Below are 18,593 nucleotides of genomic sequence, written 5' to 3' on the forward strand. Positions count from 1 at the left end.
GTGTCTCGCACTGCCTGGTCTTTGCTGGCAGAAGCTCGAGGCCTAACGAACAACCAAGCTGAGGATGTAGGTGAGGCACTGGCTAGGTGGTTCCTATAGGAGGACAGCTGCTCTGCCAAATCTGATTTCCCCTCTCCGGAATGGCTGTGGAGGAAGCCATACCATCCAGGAGAGCTGAATTCCTTTACACCTTCAGTCCCACAATGTACGGGTGGGTTTAGGGTCGGCATTTTAGGAAATTGTAGGCTTCTCAGGACTGCTGTGCTGCCTAACCCATGCTCAGTGGTGCTGCCTGTGTTGCAGTCTCTGCAGCTCTCCCCTCAGCATCACAGGTGCCTCTACCCTATATATCGTCAGGCTTCACATAGGCAGAGTCACTGCAGAGTCTTTCCTGCACAAAGGATGCGGTTATTTATTTAAATAAATGCACGGATTGGATCTATGTACATGCAATAACTGCTTTGCTTATGCTTACTCATATACAGTATAGCCAAAACAGCAGGAACCGCACCCAAAAGTGGTGTAAATGAAATCCTATGAATTTATACAAATGTTGCAATCATGTGTAAACACTGTAAATATTACATCTTCCTGTGGTGCTGATGGGGAATAATTTGAGAATTTTAAGCAGTGCAACTTTTCAGATGCTGAAAAGACTTGGCCTCATTTCGAAACTGTAATAGAGTTTGGAATATATTTCGTGTGACAACCATGTCCTCAAAACTGCTATTTGTTATTTCTTTTTAAAGCACAAACAAACTGTTTTCTCATTTTGTTTGCAGGACAGTGGAACGGGAGATAACAGCTGCATTGAAGAAATATTGCGGGTAGGAATCCTTAAAAAGGTTTTTTTCCAGTGCCATTTTGTTTACTCTAAAAAGACAAGAGAATAACAAGAATATTGCAATTACTGCTGTTAAAAATATTACTCCTTTAGTTTGTCATCTTTCTAAGGAAAAAGTAGGCAAAATTATTTCCTCATGAAAAATAATTGAAAAAAATCCGTGAAAACAACCTTCCAGAGTCTCTGGATTTCATTGCTACTTTGTGCCAGTACAGCTGACCTTCATGCATGCAGAAGCAGATAATGGGATAAATTATAAACTGAAATGTACAATGATGTTTCAGGTTTACAAACCATGCAAAGTGCATGTTTCCATTAATCATGACTGTCAAAAATCTTAATTTTGAAGGGAGGTCTAGGAAGGTCATTTTCCACCTGGATTTAATTAGAATCCATTATGTAATGTCATTATGTCCATTATATAATGGTAATGTGCAAAATCCATCGTTATTTCCATATTTCATTATTATTTCTTTTATCTTAGTAATTTCTAGTTTATTTTCATGGAGAAAATTAATACACATACAGATAGATCTTGGCTTGAGTCAACTCTGATATTGATTATTTTCTGAAGCAGACAAATTTATAAGCAATGAAACATTTCCATACATTTTAACTTGTTTTTTTTTCCAGTTCTTTTTCTAAACTGATAATTCAATAATTCACAATGCTTCTAAGTCTGATATAATAATGATTAAAACACCAAACATGGTAGATGGAATGGTAAAACCTCCCTATTACTGTGTGTGTTTCCATCTCTTGGATATCCACTAGCCAAATATTTCAGATTGTTTATAAACTACAGGGCTATAAATATTTGGTTTAGAGATTAGTGGTGCATTAAGCCTGTTGTTTCTAAAGGCATTTCTCCATTCTCCCTGAATATGTTGCGTATGGCTTTTAATTCTTAAACTGGGCAATGACTGTATCAAAGGGTGATGATGGATTGCTTATGACTCCACTGGCAGAGCTTTTACTTAGCTAACGTTTACAAAGTGGGCTTTAGTAGGACTGAAACACATATTTGACAGGCTCTAGCCTCGGTCCCTGCTGTTTTGTTACAAATTAGTAACAGATAGCATGAATTCGTGATGTGATGTGAGGCTTATTCAGCCCTTTTTTTTGCAAGGCTTTCGAAATGAACAGTCAAAGAATGTGGTCTTCCTCCTTAAGTTGTGCAATTTGCCTTGTGCAATTCGGCAAAAAATGTAGGAGAGACATGGTTCCTTCCATGCAGAGGAACATGGATATTAAGAGGCCTCAGCTGAGCAGAAAAATGCACTGTATGACTAGGGATAGTAAGGTGCATCTCCAAACCAGTGAACACAGCTGCTGCTATCTCTTTTTTTCCCCTTGGGGATGTTCCTCAAGAAACATTTTTGCAAAGCTTCATGGTGAAGCCTTCAGGGCATCCTTGGATGGATAGGACCCTTTTGTTCATGAGGATTTGTTCACAAATTCTTTCACTTTGCTTAAAAACTGAATAAAACAACCCACAGCTCAAAAGCCTTACTTCATGTCAGTGTCTCGCTATCTGCTGAGACTTAGCGTGGCTAAAATAGAGAGCGTACTGTTTCCATCCCTTAGGTCTTGTCCTCACACAAATACTCGGTCATCATGGGTAACCTCTCCAATCTGACAATCCTCCAGGTCTGCAACACTTTCTATTCTGGACTTCCCTTGTGTCTCTGTGTCTAAGAATACATGTACATCTCTCAGACTGTTACGTCTTGTGGACTGTTACTCTATAGCATTTCTAGGTGAAGCTCTTTATTCACAGAGGTATAAGTCTCAAATCCAAATTCTCCTTACACGCCTTGATTGCTGCAACATCCTTTCCCTGGTTTTGACAAATGCAGTGTTACCCACCTCTATTCATGCTGCTGCGCAGATCATTTTCCTAGCTTGACATCTTGCCCAAAGACATTTGTCTTTACATCTCACCACTGGCATCTCCTTCTATATCACATCAAGTACAGCTGCTTGTCTCTGATTTTAAGCCCTCGAGTCTACCAGTCCATGCTAACAAATTAGCTCCCACTTTAGCTTACCTGGTGATGCCAGCCTCCGTCACAACATTCCTAGGTTTTACATCAATTACCTTCTCCTGTGCTTCCCATCAGATCTGGGAAGAGCCTTGAACACTTTCCCAGTTAGCTCCATACCTACCTTCAGATCCTCCCTTAAGAGCCTCCTTTTTCACAAGGAATATGGAAAAACATTGGTGAGATCAGGACTATACCACTATTTCTCATCTTTGAACATTGTTGTCCCACTTGTCCCTTCTACTGGCCGCTCAGGTTGGATATGTCCATCTGCTCTCTTTTGTCCTGGAAAATGAACTTTCTGTGTCAGGGAACTGCTGAGTAGTACAAAAGCAGTGCTTAGGTACTCTTCCAATACAAATCCACACCAGCAGTGGTTGTTGTTACTGATAATTAGTGAAACAGCAACGGTAATAATGCACCGTAGCTACTCACTTTGTAAATTACTGGCATCCAGACTTTCCCAGCCCCGTCCATGCCCTCTTTTTGTCCTGAACGGATCCATTCAGTTTTAACACAGATTTTCTGGTTTTCTGAAACAGACTGTTTATAAGGAATGCCATTTCCATGTTTTTGTTGGAGGTGCTATTCATACAGTAAAGCCAAAGTGTAGCTTCTTTTTGGACAGAATATATGCAGTTCCCGTCAAAGTGCCCAAAGGCAGACAATGAAAAGCCACAGAGCTGCAATCCTTGTGTTCCCCTCAGAAAAGATGGCTGGCACACTGAAATGTGTTTATTAAAGGAAGAGCCACTCTACTGTATGGAGCATTAGCAAGAGGAAGAAGACAAAATTCATCTTTTTAAGGAACATTGCACTCTATTTTAGCTGTCCCTTGCACAACACAAAGCAGAAAACCTTCTCTCTTTCTAGATAATGTGACCCTGCATAAGTCAGCCTGTGGCTTTTCCAAGGGATAGGTTCTTCCACAGGATGTCCATGTTTCCCCCGTCAAGACCAAAGGCAGCAGAAATTGTGCCCCAAGTCTGCTCCATCTGCTACCATGTGTTTCCTTCCGCCAGTAGGTGAGAGGAGACAAGTGCTGGTTTGTACACAGATCTTGTCACCCTCTGGTTGCAGGACATGGCCAGAGCTAACATCTGGACCCAGGCTGCAAAATCAGTTTAGACATAGCTTTAAAATCACCAAATCTTATTTTGCACTAACTGTGACAGGAGTTTATAGTCTGTGCTGTCTGGTGCAACGCAGGGTGCCACGGCTTAAATCTAGCCTTTTTTGATGTTGTTTTACCAAATGTATCGAAGCTCTGTAGACTTTGTAAATTGACAGATCCTTCTGCATGAAACTGCAGCTTCCAGAGAAAGCCCCCAAGAACTGAGACGCAGAACCGCTTCCAGTCCTGAAGGAGGTTGATTAACAAGACAGTAACCCTGTCGAGATCGGAGCTGTTGTAAGGATTCCTGCTGAGTTTATAATCACTGCAGGAATCCTGAACCTCATCTAACCCTGTGCACTAATTTATAGCAACTTCTTCAAAGTGTAGTGACTTCTCTGTCCAGCTGCAGGCATGCACATCAAGGACAGAGAAACTTCTAAGAGAGCCTTCGATGTAAATAACTCCAGTAAGATCAAGTTACAGATGTAATGTCAAATCAAGAAAGAAAAGCCTCATTACTTGACAGTAGCTGTAAAAGGCAATTCCTTTTAAGCTTTTGCATTGTTGGTAGAGGACATGGTACAAAACTTTGAAGCAGAAAATAAGAGTTAAGACTACACAAATATCTTTTATTCCACCGTGCTCAGAGCAGCTGCTACCTGAGTTCCTGACACAACTCCAAAGCCAACCTGTTCACTTCCTCACTAAAACATGGGCTTACTAAGACAGATTAGTAATTTTGGCTGATTTCTGTTTGATTTTATTAGTGTGTGGAACTGTGTATTTTGTTATGAGTGGTGGGGTTTGGAGTAAACATTTATTTTGGTGCAGTACATGTGAAAAATGAGAGCAGGAGGAGTCCTGCCTCTCCACTAACCATTGCAACCAATATCAGATGCACTCTCAGAATATTTGCTATGGATTTAAGGAGAAGGGAAGTGTGTTGAGTGCAGTCTTAGTTTGTAAGATAAGTGGTTGGAGATTGATCTGGCTATTCTTACAGTCTTAGCTGCGATTTCCTAGAGTTGCGGTAGTTGAAAGGAAACCCACAGGCAAGCTGAGCTTTTAATTATTGAAGATGTTCCTTGTGAATTCATGGGGTTTTTTTGAGATGACATGAGAGATGTCGTTGAACTGGGGAGAGACGGACGTAGTTTGAGTGTTTGGCATGCAAACAGTCTTTGGCTGCAGGATGCGGAGACAGCGGGAAGCCGATGGAGCAACAGGAATGCAGAGAAAAGGCTGGAGGAAAACCAAGCACGGCCAGTTAACATGGAAGAAACCACCACCTTTGGGATGGCATGAAGCAGTGAGGAGGCAGGATGGGGTGTGGGGTGGAGGACAGACAAGTTTCTTTCAGGGAAGACAGAAAAAGCAGTTGGGGAGGCAGTGGAAGGACTAAAACTATAGTTGAGAGCATCCCTCCCAGTGAAGGACAACTCTGCTTGGTGCCCTGAGCTTCCTGCCTGGGGGTGAGCACCCACAGGTGCCCTTGCAAATAGGTTGTGAGTCCCCATGGCCACAGAACATCCATTTATGAAAATGTGCCATTTTAAGTGTGACAGCTTTGATGAGTAATTTACTTGAATCTCTCTACCCTGTGAAACTAACCGAAGTATGTAAAGCACAGTACTTCTTATTTGAGCAATGTAAAAAACTGAATGAAAACAAAATCTAATTCTGTATTTTTCCCCTTCCCCACTTGGGATCCCTTGGCTCATTAACAGTCTTGCTAATTCTTTAGCAGAAAGCATTAAGGATCAGCCCATCAAATATGCAGGCTTTTTTTCAAACCTGAACAGCCATATGTGCCGTGAGATCAGCTGCACTCCATCAGCTGATTGAATTAAAACAAGAGCAGAGGTAAATTAGAAACTGTCTGCACAAGACAAATCCTGTGAAAACATGAAATCCTACCAAACACACTGTCACTGTGAATAAGCATCACAGTCAGTAGAGCACGTGTCAATACTTAAAGGGGAGAAAAATCAGTTTCTTAGAGGTAGGTTGTTAGTTCAACAACTGTGAACTGCTGCCTTGTAAATGTTAATGACTGTAAGATCCCACTGGCTGCAGTTAAGCTCCTGGTGGAGTCGGACATGTGAAGAATTACAGAACACAAATATGGTAATCAGCAGTATATTTCTAAACACTCCTCTTGCTTACCAAAGCAGAAGGAAAAACCTACAGGTGGAACAAGCCCCACTTAGCTGCACAGTGCTAGTAAAATAGCTACCTCTGCACTAGCAGAGCATTTTATTGCAGTCTCACTGCTGGAAAGAAATTGCTGGGTGTCTTTGGGAAGGAGGTGAGAAGGCCGCCCTCAGCATGGCACCTTCGTGGGGAAATTCAGGTTGGCACTTGTGACTGAGCCCGGTGGGAAACTCCTTGAAAAGTTTCAGGAGGAACAGAGCAACTTCAGGCGAAAGAGACGCGGTGGGGGAGGGAGAATGTATGGAGACTTAGAAGCAGCCCCAGTTTGCTGACACTACCTTTCTTTCTCAGTCTTATTGAATACAGAATTACTCCAAAGTGTCAGAATCATATTAAACATGTATCAGATGCATAAAATAGCATTTGTTTTCATTGCAATCTTTCAGGAGAACTTTCACAGCACAGCTTTGCTTTTAGTACCCTAAATTTCAGAGCAATTAAAGCATTGTTTTGGCTGATGTATAGTGTTCATTGCATTTCTTCAGAATTATTCTTTTTGTCTTTCTTAACTCAAATAAATGAAAAAGCATACCCAAGAGTGGAAAATGTGTCATTTTACCCAAGGCCCTACATCCCAGAAACATTAAGACATAGTTCAAGCCATCTAATCCAATGTCCAATACTCACCTATTAACACCCTTCTTACCACACTGTGACATCCAGCTTGTTTGTACAGTACCTTTCTACAGCAGTCACTGTCTGCAGCTATTTATCTCTCAGCTTTCCTCCAAGCCAGCCTGGGTACCACTAGAGGTGTGGATGGCAGCACTGTGGAGCTTCAGCAAGTCTTCCTGGAGCTTCTGCATCTTCTTAGTGAGAATTAGCAGGCTGTATAGTACCTTGTGCTGCTAGAGCAAAATTGACAGCAGTACCAGAGCTAGCTAAAGGTATTTCGGCTTTGTCCACATAAGCTGCAGTGACTATAGAGGAGGCATACCTGTGTACACCATCATCCCCTTGACTCCTCACACCTTGGCAGCTTTCAGGAGACACTGTCTATATGTGGTACCTTGGACTTCTCTGTGTGTCTGCTGCAGCCAGGGTTTCTTCATTACCTCTTTCTACATCCAAAAGGCTAGAGGGAGATTCCTCAACTTTTCACAGCTTTTATCCCTTTTTAGGCTTTTTCAGATCATCAGAGTCTCTCTCCAGGTGATCTGTTACTTCTTGTCAGCTCATCTGAACAGAAACTGCTCCTGGTTTGGGCACCATGCATCATACATCCTTTTTATTGCTCACATTGTGGTTTTCAACTGTCAATAAACCTTCACAGCCAACACATTAAACCCAAACATATAAACATCACTTCCCTGGCCCTTAAAGTAAGAGTACAGAGCACCGTGTAAAATGGCACTAAAATACTATACTAACAGTGATAATGTCACCCAGCTATTAATTAGTTGTGCATCGACAGCCCCCCTGAATTGTCACACTTCGATTTTTGCTGCTGTCACTGCTGCTGTTGAAAATAGTCTCTCAAAGGAGTTTGAGATTTGAAGTATGCTTTATTTTTAAACCTTGAACTTAATAAATCTCAGTTTTAATGAAAAAATATCACCTTACAAAGGCAAAAACTGTAAATAGTTTTGTGGAAACAGGAGATCAAGCTAGAAACTGGTGGTCGGAATAAGACTTACGACAAATGCCACTCTAAGTTAATCTGCCTTTCAGTCTTCCAGGTCATGAAGCAGGACATTAAGGCACTTTCTGTAGCATTAGCCACCCATGTGCTGGGACACTGGCATTTTCAAATACAGCAAACTCTGACCTGTTTTGAATCAAATAGGGTTGTACAGAGGAAAAAGACCCATATTCTTTTTAGAACACAAGTAGCCGATGTGCGAAGGCTTTGTATTAGGAAAAGGCAGACCAGTATAAAAGAGCTGGTGAAACACTATCGTGCTAATGTGGTTGAATTAATTTTCAAAATTGCTGTTTTGTAGTGAGTGTATACACCCTGTTATTTGACAAAGCAAGAGAGAATCCAGAATGAATTATCCAGCCTCTCTGCTGTACAATAATAATACAGTAAAATACTTACTAATTTTTCCCTCTGTTTCAAGTGTTTCACAAAGCTGGAAAAGAGGCACAATCACCATCTTGTTCCAATACAGAAAAATGATTCCTTGTTATTAATGGCAAAGGGCCAGATAGATCCTCGTTTTGTGTATCCCTGCCACAGCTCCTCTGAGGCTAACAGAATTATGCATATTAATAACAGAAAGGATCTGTGCTATCAGTCCTAATGAATGAAGAACAAAATTTGGGTAATAGCAGATATCCGCTCTACTGGGAGCCCGGGGTTTGATGCCTTCAGCTGCCACCTTCAGCTGCCACCTTCAGAGAACAACCTACTTTCTACCTCCTTGGTAAGATTCACTCAAAACAAAGTGAGACCACAAAGGAAGTGTGACTTAAGATGACAGCATCCTCCAGTAGACCCTGTGGTGACAGTGATTGCTTCCTTGTTTAAATGGGCATTAAGGAAGGACACTTAGCAGACAATAAAACTAGATGCTGTTATATGATGTATTTTCCACCCAGGTTAACATTCCCATTTTCTTCGCCATGTTTCCAGGGACAGTTGTAGAGTAGGGGAGTGAGAGACAGAAGGTTTCCCATAGTGTGCATGTGTTCTGGGCTGTAGGCTGTAGCTGTGGCTGCAGAGCCAGGCAATCATTGCCCCACAGTCCCTGATGGCTAAGGACACAGCCCTGGTTTGCCCTGTGAGCCCGCAGGGTGACAGACCTACTACCATCCCCACCTTAAGATGTGTCGCTGAAAACTTGCATTAGATTGAGTTGAGGATTTCAGTGGCTGATGTTACATGTATACTTTGGCCGTGCACCTTTTCATGTCTCCTACACTAATATTTTCACTAAACGTGCTCTCACATCTAGAAAATTCCTCTGTGGTGCCTGATTTTCCACAACAGAGATGATCAGTGGGAACTCTCCCACCATTGTCACATTTTGGTTTGACCCAGAAAGCGTGAGCTCTCTGTTTATGTCTGAGAGAAGCAGCTTTCCTCATCCGGGAGCTGAGACAAATATTCTTTTGTTAATCTTATTTAATCATATTTAGGAGCAACACATGAGTTAGCAGTTAGCTTCACTTGGCAGAAAGACTTTAAGGAAATTGTGGGAGAAAAGAGGAGTCGGCTAAAAGGAAATTAAATCATTTTCAAGAATATTCCATTGCAATGTCTATGCTAATAAGTAAAATGGACTAATAACTGTTCTCTTACCCTAAGGCAGATTGGCATATTATGGCTTGTGTCCAAAGAGCTAAACTCTCTTATGGCCACAATGCAGAGTGACTTCACCCACGCTGCCTGGTGGGAGAGGCCGCTGGGCATGCAGGGATTTTCTCTGCAAAAGTTGGCCCTGGTCAAAATCGTGCTGGTGTCAGTGATTTAATGGTATGCACAGTTGTGGGCCAGTGCTCAGGTATGTGGTCCTGTCAGTGTGTAAGGAAAGGTGTGGTCTAACTTTTCCACACAAGGCGCTGGGCTTTCTCCTGCCTTGTGCAAAAACTCAAAGACCTTGGAGAATACCGTACCAGCCACACTGCAAAAATTGTGATTGAAATCTCTAGCATTTTTAATTCTATATATTTTGGCATCTTTTTGCCATTGTAGTTTTTTGCCCTCGGGACATTCTGGGTTGTTTTTTTTCTTTGAAAATGTGAAAGGTAAAGACTGTTTTTGAAGGAAAGACAAGAACTTAACCAGTCATTTGTCTGCAGGACACAAAGTGCTGTTAATAGAACGTTTTAAGAGAGACTCACTGAATACTGATCAAGTTTTCACCAATCAAAATGCCATAGTATCTGTCCTTTATGATTAGTGATAAATGCCATTTACTGCATATGGTGCATTGTGTCATTCTTAGAGTTATCTCGGATTTAGTAGCTTAGGTATTAAAATGCTATATCAGGTGTGCTTCAAAAGTGAGGTACTTGGAAAAGACCAAATTATTTCATGCACAAATTGTTGATGTTGTCTTAAATGGTGGGATTCTGACTCAGTCATCCCAACAGTACCACTGTGCAGGTTATTATGAAGATGGTGATAAACTATCACATTTCTGTCAGTTTCTGAAAACTGATTTTTTGCCTACAGAATTAATTTAATTAAAATATATATATTCTTTGCAGTAATATTGACTACACTTAGAGTCACCCAGACATAAAAGGGCTTACATACAAACTTCAGTTAAAAAACATGCAATTTTATATAGAAATGGCAATCCTGTCACTTCACCCTTGGGGGAAAAAAAGTTATTCAGAATAATGACAATAGCTTGGTGGGAGAGAAAGTGGGCTTCACACAGTAAAAAAGTTTCTCTCCAGCTGTGTGGGTTTTCCACCGGCTTTTTTTCATCAGTGTTATCAAGTTATTTGTTATTTACTCGTGAATGCTGAATAAATACCGAGCAAATTCAAGATATTATTAATTTTCCTTGGATTGCATGTACGCATATGTGATGGTTCATTATAGCCCTGAGTTTTCAACGTATTCCAGTGTAAATGAGAAGAGCCCAATTAAAAAAATTGTAGACCCTGATCCAACCTTTGTTGACTTCAGATCCTGATGTTGAATTGAGCACCAAAAGAGAAAATTATGCCTATTAAATTGAGTAAACATTTTCTTCATTTATCTGGGTGGCTTTTCTCTGTCACTGAAAACTATTTTTTTGCTAAAAATGCCAACCCTTAGAAACTTAATGAGTATTAATGAAAAGCTGGAATAATTTAGCACGGACAAAAAAAGGGTAATTTTCCTTAGACATTTCGTTAGTACGAACAGAATCCTAAAAGGCCTATTCTCCTTGTGATTTGTCAGAATAATTCTCATTATAGTCAATAGGAACCAGGTATGGATGCCTCAATAGCAGAATAGACATCTAAATATAGTTGCTGCCGTGGCAGCTGGTTCCCCATCTTGTTCATCAGATGGGGGAGCTGGAAGCTGCAGCAGCCTCACAGTGTAAGAAAAATGGTGCTTGAAGAAATTTTTTTCCTGGGAACAGGGACCTGAGCTCAATTTCATACTTCTAGGCACTTTACTTTTTTTCCCCAAGCAGATGGACAGTCTTCAGCCTGCTGTGTTTGGGCTCACCACACAGGGCTGATGGTCATGCAAGCTTCCCTTACCCTGAGCAGGCTACCCAAGTTTTCCATATACATTTCCAGGCTATGTGACCACTGCAGGTTGTACAGTCATTCCAAAAATATAAATGGTCGGGGCTTTTTTCCATTAGCTGGAGAAGCAGTGTATGTCTCTAGACAAAGCAATAAAAGATCTGCACACTTTGCCTCGTCTAAATTTCCCCATCGCTTTTTGCTGTCAGTCCTCAGCTCCCTTGCATCCAAAGGTGACATTTCCACCATGTCTTCCGGGCTCAGCCTGGCTTTCCCTCTCCCTCCCCTCCCGGGCAGCAGCATCTTTCATCCTCCCTGGTGTCTCCCTGCTCAGAGAGCTGCCCCCAGGCTCTCTTCTACTAAACAAGCTGCCTTTATCTCTGGGTCCTTGGAGTCCCACAGGAGTCACTTAGGCTCTGTGATTATTTTTTTAAGACCCAGGATTAGTATCTGATATTTTTTTTTTCTTGTCTGAAATTTTCCACTATCCAAATCTAGACCCCTGAGGGGAGTCAGGGGGAAAAAAAAATGGCCCTTAACCTTTTGTTTTCTTTGGTTGAGATCTATTCAGGTGCTGATAATCTTTAGCTATCGACCTTTTTGTGGACAGACATTAACTTCTTTTCCTTGTCTTCTTAGCATACAGGGTATAAAGCATTACACAGTAAAAGACAGCCATAAGGAATTCATAAATTATACATAAGCAGATTTCCCAAATCATCAAACATTCCCTTCTGTAAAGGATGTTCCCTATCAGTTATTGTTTCTGTGGTGTATGTACCTTTCCGTATCTTGTCATCTAAGCTTTCATGACTTTTTTTTCTTCTTTTTTCTTCTTCTTTTTGTTATTTCAATGAGTTCTGATTTAAAACAGACCAACAGGAGTCTGCTTTTTTACCACTCTCTCTGTCCGTCTTTGCCAGCAGAAACCACACAGGTCAGACAGACAGGTGGAGGGAGTTCTCATCTGAGACAGCCACAGACCTGGAGTCTTTGGTTTCGGTGTCCCATCTCTTGAACCTATGATGCCAGGGAAGGGGCCAGCCTACCCAGGGATGCCTGTGCTTTGGGTACTCTCACGTAGCCACGGGCAGTATTTCTGGCTGCAGCAGCTTTGTGGATGTGCCAGGCTGTGAATCCAGCTTGAGAATGTCCCTTCTCACATGCTTCACTCAGCAAAAGAGAATTCAAAAGTGATCTGGCACTGAAAAAGCCTTGCCAGCTAAACAGTGTGAGTACTAGCAAACTCAACACATGCAGAAATAGGCTGATCCATGATGCATCTTGTTCTGTCTGTTCAAGTGCCTCTATCTTGGCCAAGAGCTGTTGAACTGGTAAGCATTGTAGAGTACATCCTAGGAACCATGCAGGATTTGGGGCCAGCAAGAAGTACCTGATTGTGGTAGAACCATAACTATATGGTCCATTGCAATGCGTTCTCAACTTTTCCACAGAAGGTACTGCTCTTACCAAATTTTTAAGAACATGTCTAACCCTACGCATGAGTTTTCCTGCAGCAATGGTAGAATCAAGTCTTAGAAGTAAAAACTTAGGTGTCTTTAAAATACAAAACAAGGGTTTAAAAGCATTGTTGGCTTGGCGGATGCATTTTTATGAAGCTCATATCCCAAAATAAAAGCACTTTAGGAATCCTTCAACTTAAAGTGTGTTAAAGTATATGAAAATATAGCGTTCTGTGAAACAAAGATAAGGGGAGTTAAATGCTGAAGCCAGCAGAGGTAAAAGGGAAAATGTAGCTGATCACACACCCATCTGCCCTAGCCATTCCTCTCCAGCTCACGTCCGCTCATCTCTCCACTGCTGTATGGCTGTTTCTGAATCCAGATGGCTGCAGGGTCAGTCCAGCCAAGCACTGCACTATTTTCCTGGTGTGCAACAAGTCAGGCTCCTGCTGTGAATCACCTTCATGCTGCTGCCTGCTCTCGTTCGCTGATTCCTGTGAGAGCCTAGAAGGAGCAGGCACCTAGCCCCGAGTTCAGTGTCAGAGGCAGCCACTTCGAGCACCTGTTGCAAAACAGACACAGCACTGACAGCTAAACTCTTTGCATTAGTTCCAAGCAGGACGGGTGCATGAACCTCCTGGCAGATCTAAAATGTGAAACATTTTATAAGGATCTGCAAAATGAAATATGTTGTTTAGCAGAACACCATTGGTGCGTCTGACTCCATCTAAACTGGTGGTAGCCAACAGGTACTTCTGATCTCACATGTCTGGCTGCGTCCTGACTGTACAGCCAGCAACAGACCTGCATAAATCAGCCCAAGCAACTTTCCTGCACCCTAGTTTCAGCCCAGAATCCCCTGGATGCATGGGTTGAAGGGAGTCCCAATATAGCTCAGCAGGTTCTTGGTTCTGGTTAGTGGGAGGACAAGGAGCATGGAGAGCGATGCACAGCACTACAGGTGAATTTAGACTAAGCCAGAAAGAAGTCATTATGTTCCAGAGCTGTCCCATGTTTAAGTCATTTACCTCAAAAAAGAATTAAGGTGTGAGAAAGCCTATAAAATGCACAACTGCATTTCTCTGCAAAAGTACAGGGTTTCTTCTGTTTGGAATAATGACTGTAAATTCCTTGGTATCACGGAGACTATTTAAGGTCACATCTACCAAAGCATATTTAAAGAAAGTTCAGACCTTTTGTGTCTGACACTTACATTCTGATTATCTGTCTGGAGGCAAATCTCCTCATTTTGATATGTAATGAATAAAATGCACAAGTGGAAGGAATAAAGATAATGAATTTGCAGGATAATTTTACTAATTATCTTGTTGCTGATCATAGAACCAAGGCGCTGCAAGTCAATCCTACCACAGCTATTAGTATGCAATGCCTAAAGCTGTTCTTGTAACATTTATTACTCATCTCACTGGTTCTACACAAGTTGATAGTTTTCTATTAAATTTGTAAAAGTGAAGTCACTAACATGTTCCTTGTTCTAAGCATAAATTATACAGATTTACCAAAGTCTAAAGTAAATGAGAGTGTTTAAAGTAAGATGTGTTCTACTGCATGAATGCTATGTGATGAGTTGAGATGGAATTTCTCTCGTCTCATTGTAGTTATTTGAAGATAGGTATCTAATCTAAGTTAGGAATTTAATCTCCCTAGCTAGTCATGGGAGAGAGGGTGAGACAAATTGTCAACTGAAGATACCTCTCTCACTGACTGCAGAGGGATCCCACTCGATTTGCTGAAACGGACAATGAATTTTTTATGACTAAAGCTAAGAGAGATTAAAGTTTGCTGTTGGGAAATGGTAAATAGGAATCTCCTCAACAAGAAAAAAGCCAGAAACAAGTAATAGCACTGTAAGTTTATGACTGGCCCACCAGCCGCTTGTTTGGCAATGCTTAGAAGAAGATAGCTGGAGAACACAAGCATAGAGTCTTTACTGATCATCTACCTTTGGGAAGAGCTCAAGAACACAAAGAAGTGTCTATCAAAGTGAGCCATTGATACCCAACTGCACCGATGAGATAGACAAGTTCAGAAGCCATAATAGGATGCTCGGTGTGGCTTTAGCAAAAGGAACAAATATGGACAGGGATGAGTGAGGATGAAAAATTATGTTAAAAATACATGCAAGAAAGACAAAAGCAAACACAACGCTGGAGAAGTGGCCAGTGGGAAGAAGCAGGTGGATCCTGGCTCGTGCCTATCTCTTCTGCATCCCAGAGGACCAGAGGGAGCTCAGTCTCCTCGCTCCCTAGAGCGATGCAGAGTTGTCTCCCTGTATCATCAACCACAAATCTTCTAAACTGCGTGTGCAGCCTTTGCTGCTTTGCCCTCCCCTATGCCAAAGTTTAGATGTTGCCTATTATTTATGCCATGTAGAAAAGTCTGGAGTTTGGTTCATTATGATGCAAAAGGAAAAGAAAAGAGAAAATCTGGAGGCATTAGAAATGCAGAATTCCATAGGGTGGCCCTAAAGACAGTGCTCTGGGAAAGGGGCACTGCAGATCCTGACCCTGTAACCTCATTTCTGTATCATCCTGGCTGGGCTCTGTAGGCACCTTGTCTCTGCCTTGCTCAGTATTTGTTTAAGCAGACTTAGATCTCCAGCCTGTAGTCCTTGGCACTGCCCATATGATGGAGAGCATTATAATGGGTATACACTTTTTGCTTAGAAAAGAATAAAAATCCTCCCAAAAAATCTATTCAGACTATTCCTGCAGCAAGCTAAGATACCATAAAGTTTTTGATAACTAAATCCATTTAGTGCTTTTATCTCTCCCCTGAAATCATTTGCCTTAATATTAGACAAAAGTACAGCACAATAAAAAACAATAATGGGCAGGCACTTGGCTTAATAAAAGAGTCTTTTGAACTGCTATTATAACATAGAAAAGAGGTCAGTCGTTTCAGCATAGATCTTAAAGTTAGCTGGAAATATTTGTAATATTAACAGAAGAATCAAAGCTGCTTCTCTGCCAACCATGCTGCATGTAAGAATGCTGCAAGTAAGGACTTTAGAAGCCCCGGAGGACTCTGCTTTAATAAGCGAGTCATCTAAAAGCACTGTTGCAGACAACTAGAGGGTACAAAATAACCCAGACCAGAAACGATCTGACTGCAGAGAGACATTGGAAGGCAACAGGTTCTCTCTAGATAACTGGATAAAAACTGAGACAGTTTTGAAAAATAAGCATTTATCCTGTAGCCTTTTTAGTTTCTCTTTCATGGTTTGGTTGGGCTTTTCTCTCCCATAAAAGTTCATCAGAAACATTAAAAGCAGAAATTGAGTGTTATTTGCAGATTTTGTTTTTGTTGTTGTATGAAATTGAGAGCATACTGTGCTGTAAATAAAAGCTTGTAGGTAAATTCCCAGCACATTAAAACCTGCCTAACAGGAGATTAAGATGGTCTGAAGTCACTGACTCAGATCATAAACAGTGCCACCGTTAGCTGAAATGATTAATCACTGTGGTACGAAAGAAAAGAGGAAATTTGTTAAAAAATAAGCAGGGGGCAGGATGCTAACTCCAGGGGCACGCTGATTGGCTCTTTAATAATGTATAACGAAGCGCAGGCCAGATCAAAAGCAAATCACATGCAGCTGGCAGAAAATGAAATGGCATTAGGCAAAGTATTTGTCTAGCTATGAGGCTATTTAGGAAACTGCTGTCTATTAATGTAATGTCTATTAAAGCTTTTCAAATTAATTTTTGCTCATAGAAACTCCGTAAACAGAACATGGTGTATGCATTTTTTATATATGCATGCAAACATATGGGGATATCCATATGTATGCATTATATATTATAAATACCACAAACATTTAGTCACAACTTTGCAAAATTACCAGGCGTTATTTGCAGCTATTCAGGCTAATTAAATCATCTTCCCATTCTTATTTTAATTGTTACTGTGTGTGAGTGCATGCTGAATAGTGACTTGGTTGTGTTACGATACTATTTTTGGTGTGACAGAATTTGACAATCTATGGCAGAGGGAAGAGAAGAGATGTGCATTGATGTCACATCCCTGTTCCTCACAGGTTACATTGTTGGCTTTTAAAATCCAGAAGGGATGCACCTGTCTGCTGAGCTCCTTCAGCTTTGAACGGGTCAGCTTGGGAGCAGCTGTGGGAAGCCAGGGAGCGATGTTTACACGGGGAGGTGCTTTTCCGTCAGCATTTGGTTTTTAAGACACTGATATGCCCATCAGTGGCAGAGACTAGGCTTGTACAGAAGTGCAGAGGCACATGCTTCTGCATCTGGGTGCAGCATGGACCTGTTTTTAATCCAGTGAATGCCTAAGTACAACGCCTGGCCTGAAACTCTGGGGCCTGTCCCTCTCCAGCCCCATGGTCTAACATTTAGGCTGGAAACGTGACCCTTCATTGTGCCTCCTGGGCTACTGGCTTGGGCTTTTCTGCCTCGCCAAAGATCTGGCTTCGACAGGAGGGAGAAGGCAGTGTTCCCTCTCAAACCTTAGTGTGATCCAGAGGTCTCCTGGGGAGACCTGAGGCTGACGGGAGCCTGCAAAGTCTCTGCTCCTGAGGTCAACCCAAAGACTGGAGCGCCAGCCAGCCTCTCTGCCCTCTGCACTCTCTGCCGCTAAATATTTGAAAGGCAGCATGGCTCTGTGCCGCTGCACAATAAGCAATACCACTTTGCCGTCACGCCGCCCCATTCTTGTCACCGCACAGCAGAAACCGTCAGCCGATGCAAGCGGCACGCATGGGGGAAAAAACAGAGCTCACGCAGACTGGCAGCCCCGCGCCTTTCTGCAATTACCAACAACAGTTCGTGTCTGTCACCGCTTACTAAAAACATGGCATAGCTACTGAAGTAAGTGAGCACTTAAGGGAAACCCAGACCTTTTATATCTGCCACTTATTTCCTGATTATCTTCCTGGAGGTCAGGCCCTTCATTTTGACACTTAATGAATAAAATGCCCACGTTGCAGGAAATGGGATAATGAATTGTGAAAAGACATAATCAGCAATGACTAAATAATTAAGGGAATTGAAATGTAGAGTCATGTGGGAATGTATTAATAATAACATGATTTTTCCATATGCTAAAAAATTCTGTCTGTTTTTAGAAAATCAGTCATCACACATGCTCTGTGGCAAAAAAAAAAAATTAATGTAGACTAATAGGAACTGTAATTAGATGTTCTGCTTTTAAACAGCTGAATAAAAGATGAAATCATATAGAAAGTATATTTAGATACAAGCCAGAAAGTAAACTGATTATTATTCATAGTGCTGTTAATAGGAGCTGTAATTTATGCATCTAGTGGGAATCATGTTAGGCAATTAGGAAAGGGAGTCACACTTGACTTCCCTTTATGCATTTACATATTTATATATTTTTCTATATCTTGCCAATGTCTCCATCTTTCCAGTTACCTTTAATCCACATAACTGCCTAGCATAATATCTTTTACAGTGAAATTCTCTGTTGGAGTTCAAAAGTTGGCCTTCACTTAGATTAAAGAAAACTGCACAAGCTTCTCTTTGATCATGTTAGTCTCGTGACATTGGACTTCTGCAGGTCCCCAGTACTACATGAAGAATGGGACTTTTTAATTTCTCTCAGCACTTCACCTTCAAAGGCTTGCAGCAGAAATTATGGCAGTTGGATGGGATTGTGCCCACTTCTGCTCCCCTCTGTCTATGTTACTCTCTCCCTGCTTACCTGGGACCTAGGTTCAATTGCTTAGTCTCTGTAGTCTGCTCCTAACAAAACCCAGG

General features: G+C 41.5%; 1 protein-coding gene across 1 annotated transcript in view; it reads left to right on the forward strand.

Moving 5' to 3' along the window:
• The window catches only part of AFF3 (ALF transcription elongation factor 3), a 325,490-nt gene that overhangs the window by 145,965 nt on the left and 160,932 nt on the right, over positions 1-18,593 (forward strand). The window contains exon 4 of the mRNA XM_086481828.1: positions 783-827. Within this exon, the coding sequence (XP_086337954.1) occupies positions 783-827 (45 nt within the window). The remainder of the gene's footprint in view (positions 1-782; positions 828-18,593) is intronic.

This window comes from Leptosomus discolor, chromosome 1 (genome assembly GCF_034619465.1).
Source record: "Leptosomus discolor isolate bLepDis1 chromosome 1, bLepDis1.hap2, whole genome shotgun sequence".
NCBI classification, from domain to species: domain Eukaryota; kingdom Metazoa; phylum Chordata; class Aves; order Leptosomiformes; family Leptosomidae; genus Leptosomus; species Leptosomus discolor.